The following is a 4578-nucleotide window of genomic DNA, read 5'->3' as shown; positions in this document are numbered from 1 at the left end:
CGGACTTGTTTGAAAGGTTTCCTCGAACTGGACAAATAAATAAAATAAATGAAAAACCGCGCATCAGCAGGTTTCGAACCTGGGACCAGCAACACGAAACCGGAGCGCGCTAGCCACCAGGCCACAGGGATGCTCGAGTGCAGGCAAGATTTTCTTTATATGAACAAGCAAACGCTGGGCCGGTGGTTGGGCCAACCGGGGCCTGTAATAATTTTTTCGTTTTGCGTTTTGTTGGGGCTCGTTCATTGCCCAGGTTTCTTTTCATTTCTTCATCTTTTTTCATTCAATGAAATTGTTCATTTTTGTAATATATGTTGAACAATTTTGTGTAGCTTGGCGTAATGCGCATGGTTGCTACCTTGTATGTTTTTGTCGTTTTTGGTGTGTGTTGTATAAGACTATACCTTTTGTCTTCCCTTTCTTCTATGATCACATGCAGTTCTCATGCATGGTTAAAAAAAAGTATAAAAGTTATGCATCTCTCACTAGCGATTATTTCACAATTGACTTACAAATAGTTACATTTGTTGGAGATCTTTCCATTACTTTGTACTTGCATGACTCTTAATGATTTAGCCTAAAGGTTTTTAACATTCGACCTGTTGGGCCCGGGGAGAAAATGCATGGAGAAAAAATTACGGCATGGCATGTCATGTGTATACCCGACGGCTGAGATCTACTCCCTCCGTTTCTAAATATAGGTCTTTTTAGAGATTTCAAATATGTACTATATACGGATGTATATAGACATAGTTTAGAGTTTAGATTCACTCATTTTGCTTCGTATGTAGTCCATATTGAAATATCTAAAATGACTTACATTTAGGAACGGAGGGAGTACATAATAGACCACTAAATGGGATAAAAAACTGACAAACCTCTGCTAAATGGAGGTAGAAACTGGTAAAACTCTGGCTAAAGAGAGTCATTCATCTATATCAATATAAAAAGATATTGTGAAGAGCGAGGGTGCGATAGCTTATGAAGATTCGCTAAACGCAAGTGGTGCAGCGGCTGGGTTGCTGGCTGGATTAAACTAAACACAGACGGATCCTTTGTTGGTTTGGTGATACGTGATTCAACGGGAGAAATTATAATACCGGCGTGCAGGCAGCTTTTTTCCTGTCATGATGCGTTGGAGGCGGAACCTGAATGTTGTTTGAACTTATGTGAACTTGCCCGTGTTTGGTCTGGTTTTGATAGACTTAACCTTAATACAAATTCTTACAAAGTTGAGAGACTTTTTTTTAGGGAAAGTTGAGACACTTAATTTGATACAGAGTGAGTACTAGTTGACACTAGATCGTTTTGAGATCGACAACAGAGTGAGTACGACTTGCTACTGCCCAAGCGATACGTTCAACAGCTCGACACTAGATTTTTCCTTCTAGCTACATGCGGCGTCACTTCTCAGCGATCGATCAAGCGCCGCTACAAATTCGCCGACTCCATGCATCTTTCTTTCACCATCATCCATCAGGCACACGGTTGATTACTCTCAATTCACCTTTTAATCAAGCACCTGCGTGCCTCCTCTTGATCCTGGCCTTGAAGCCGTTTTTCATGTGGAGGATGATGGAGATCTTGGGCTCCACGACCTGCCCGGGCACCGCCTCCACCTCGAAGTTCCTCACCACGGCAGCCGCCACCGCCTTGAGCTGCACCAACGCCATGTCCTTGCCGAGGCACGTCCGCGGCCCGGAGTTGAAGGACACGAACTTGTACGACGGCACGTACCTCGGCTTGCCGTCCTCCCCGATCCACCGCTCCGGTCGGAACTCCCGGCAGTCCTTGCCCCACACCGCCTCCATCCTCCCCATCGCGTACAGAGAGACCATCACCTTGTCCCCCGGCCGCACCTCGTGCCCGCTCGGCAGCGCCTCCGCGGCCACCACGCCCTTGTGCTCCATCGGCACCGGCGGGTACAGCCGGAGCGACTCGCACAGCGCCGCGTGCAGGTACACCAGCCGCCCCAGCTCGTCCGGGTCGTAGGTCACCATGCCGTCCGTGGTGGTGGTGCTGGATTTCACGGTGTCCAGCTCTGCGAGGATCTTGGACACCACCTCTGGGTTCCTTGTCAGGAGGTAGAAGAACCAGGAGAGCCCCGAGCCGGTCGTGTCGCGGCCGGCCAGCATGAGGTTCATGGTCGTGTCGCGGAGGAAGGCGTCGACGACCGTGCTCGCTTCGTCGTCGTCGATGTAGGAGGAGAGCAGGTCGGCCGAGCCGTCGATGCCGCCTCTGGCCTTCACCGCCTCCCGCCGCTTGGCGATCGTGTCGCCGATGAACCTGTCGATGTCGCGCCACGCGACGGCCATCTTCCGCTCGTACCCGACCCCGAGCCACCGCACCAGCTTCCACCACGACGGAGGGAGCACGTTGCGGACGAGGAGCACGTCCATGGCATCGTCCATGGCGCGCGCGAACGGCACCTCAGGGAAGCCGATGGCCAGGCAGCCCGGGTCGACGCCGAACACCAGCGTGGTCGTCGTGTCGAACGTGAGCCTGAGGAACACGTCCTGCAGGTCGCACACGCCGGTGCCGCCCCCGGCGACGTGGGCGAGCAGCGGGAGCAGGTCGCGCTCGACCTTGCGGCGGCTGCACCGTGTCACGAAGGCCCGGAACCTTGTGCCAGACATGAGCAGCTGCGCCTTGGCGCGCTGGCGGCGCCAGGAGTCGCCGTCGGCGTTGAAGATGCCGCCGCCGAGGATGTCCATGATCTCGGCGAACTCGGGGCCCTTGGGGTAGTTGGCGAAGTTGGAGGTGAAGACGTGGCGGACGTTGGCCGGATCGGAGGTGACGAAGAGCTCCATGCCCGAACGCGGCGGGCCGACGAAGCGGAAGTTGAGCGGGCTGGCGGTGACCACAGTGGTGACCCAGTCGTGGAGGCGCGGGAGGTTGGCGAGGAGCGCCGGGAGCATGCCCACCAGCGGCCACTCCAGCGGGATCACCGGGTTCTTCCGCTTGGACCTGGCGTGGAAGTAGTAGAAGACGACGAAGCAGAGCAAGGAGAGCTAGAGTTCGAGGAAGGAGACGGGCGCCATTTTCGCCAGCTCCCTTGCACCGTTGCACACTGCACGCACGTACGTGATGGAGCTCGAGCGCGCCAATGGAGGTGTGGACTTGGAGAATGGAGACTAGCGAAAGCTCGGAGGGTCACTCATAGATGTCGAGCAGAGCATCATCAATGCCGGGTTGGTTTTCATTTCAGATGTTACTCCTGATTGGTGTTTCATTTATAATATTATTATGGATAGTATAATAAAGTTCCTAAGAGCAAGTGGATGATGTAAGGGAAAAGCTTACCGTCATCCGGCGGATCGTAGTGGCCGCGTCCGCCACCTCCGCTGCATGACACGCGTCCAAATAAAAGCTTGCATGTCATCTTTTATCGAACACGCTTTCGAAACAGAGACTATGTTTCAGAAACAAATGTGGTGTTGCAATTGTTTACGACGGGTCTAGTTTTGCAACAAAGCGAAGCCCAAAAATATTTTTGCAACATGACAAATGTTATAAATAATTTCCGCAACACAACTTCTGTTACAAATATTTTTACAATAGTATATGTGTTGCAAATATTCCCACAGCATCACCTATGATCTTTGTTGCAGAAAAATTATAAGTCAGGCAAATGAAGTATATATAAGTCATGCTTAATTACGAAAACAGACTTGTCGTTGTGACTTACTGTATCGAATTCGAAAGTCTCATTCGGCTTGATGCTGAATCGCCTACCATCAACAAGGAAATTTCTGTCGCACTGGCCGCGCTCGTCTTCACAATATATGCACATACCGAAATTTTTTCCGTCGTCAGACGACATTTCCTATGTTCATATTAGACGAAACATTAAACACTTACTAATTCAACTACTTCTATTAATTCAACTAAGCATTTACTAAAAATAAACTAGTTATATTAATTCAGTTAGTTCAACTAAGCATTTACTAAAAATAACTAGTTATATTAATTCAATTAGTTCAACTAAGCATTTACTAAAAATAAACTAATTCTATATATTAATTCAACTAGTTCAACTAAGCATTTACTAAAAATAAACTAGTTCTAAATATTAATTCAACTAGTTCAACTAAGCATTTACTAAAAATAAACTAGTTCAAATATATATCTAACTATAATATTTTAATTAGATAATCAAATCTCAGATACGACAATTTTCTTACTAAAAATAAACTAGTTATATTAATTATTCAACTAGTTCAAATCTCATATACCTAAATAAACTAGTTCGACTATTTTCTTACTAAAAATAAATTAGTTATATTAATTATTCAACTAGTTCAAATCTCACATACCTAGCTAATTAATATCTAATTAAATTTTCTAAAAAATAGAAAACAGAAAACAGAAAATAAGTAAAAAATGTGTGTGTGTGTGTGTATGTGTGTAGTGTGTGTATATGTGTGTATGTGTGTGTACGCCTCCCCGTACGCCGCCGCCCCGTACGTATGAGCGGGGGCGCCGGCGTACGGGGCGAGGGCGGCGGCGTACGGGGCGGGGGCGCCGGCGCGCGGGTGCGAGAGACGACGTACGGGACCGCGGCGACGACGACGGACG

General features: G+C 48.4%; 1 protein-coding gene across 1 annotated transcript; it reads right to left on the bottom strand.

The window, feature by feature from the left end:
* Positions 1 to 1179: 1179 nt before the first annotated feature.
* On the bottom strand, positions 1180 to 3182 carry LOC119292004 (alkane hydroxylase MAH1-like). Its single transcript, XM_037570822.1, has one exon. The coding sequence runs from the start codon at positions 2916 to 2918 to the stop codon at positions 1515 to 1517; it is 1404 nt and encodes a 467-aa protein (XP_037426719.1). The 5' UTR covers positions 2919 to 3182; the 3' UTR covers positions 1180 to 1514.
* Between the last annotated feature and the right edge of the window lie 1396 nt (positions 3183 to 4578).

The sequence above is a fragment of the Triticum dicoccoides genome, chromosome 4B (assembly GCF_002162155.2).
Source record: "Triticum dicoccoides isolate Atlit2015 ecotype Zavitan chromosome 4B, WEW_v2.0, whole genome shotgun sequence".
Classification (NCBI taxonomy): Eukaryota; Viridiplantae; Streptophyta; class Magnoliopsida; order Poales; family Poaceae; genus Triticum; species Triticum dicoccoides.
This window is presented reverse-complemented; position numbering and strand designations above follow the sequence as displayed.

Excerpts from the sequence above, each read along its gene's own strand:
- LOC119292004 (XM_037570822.1), bottom strand. The coding sequence starts at position 2,918 with ATGCTCCCGGCGCTCCTCGCCAACCTCCCGCGCCTCCACGACTGGGTC.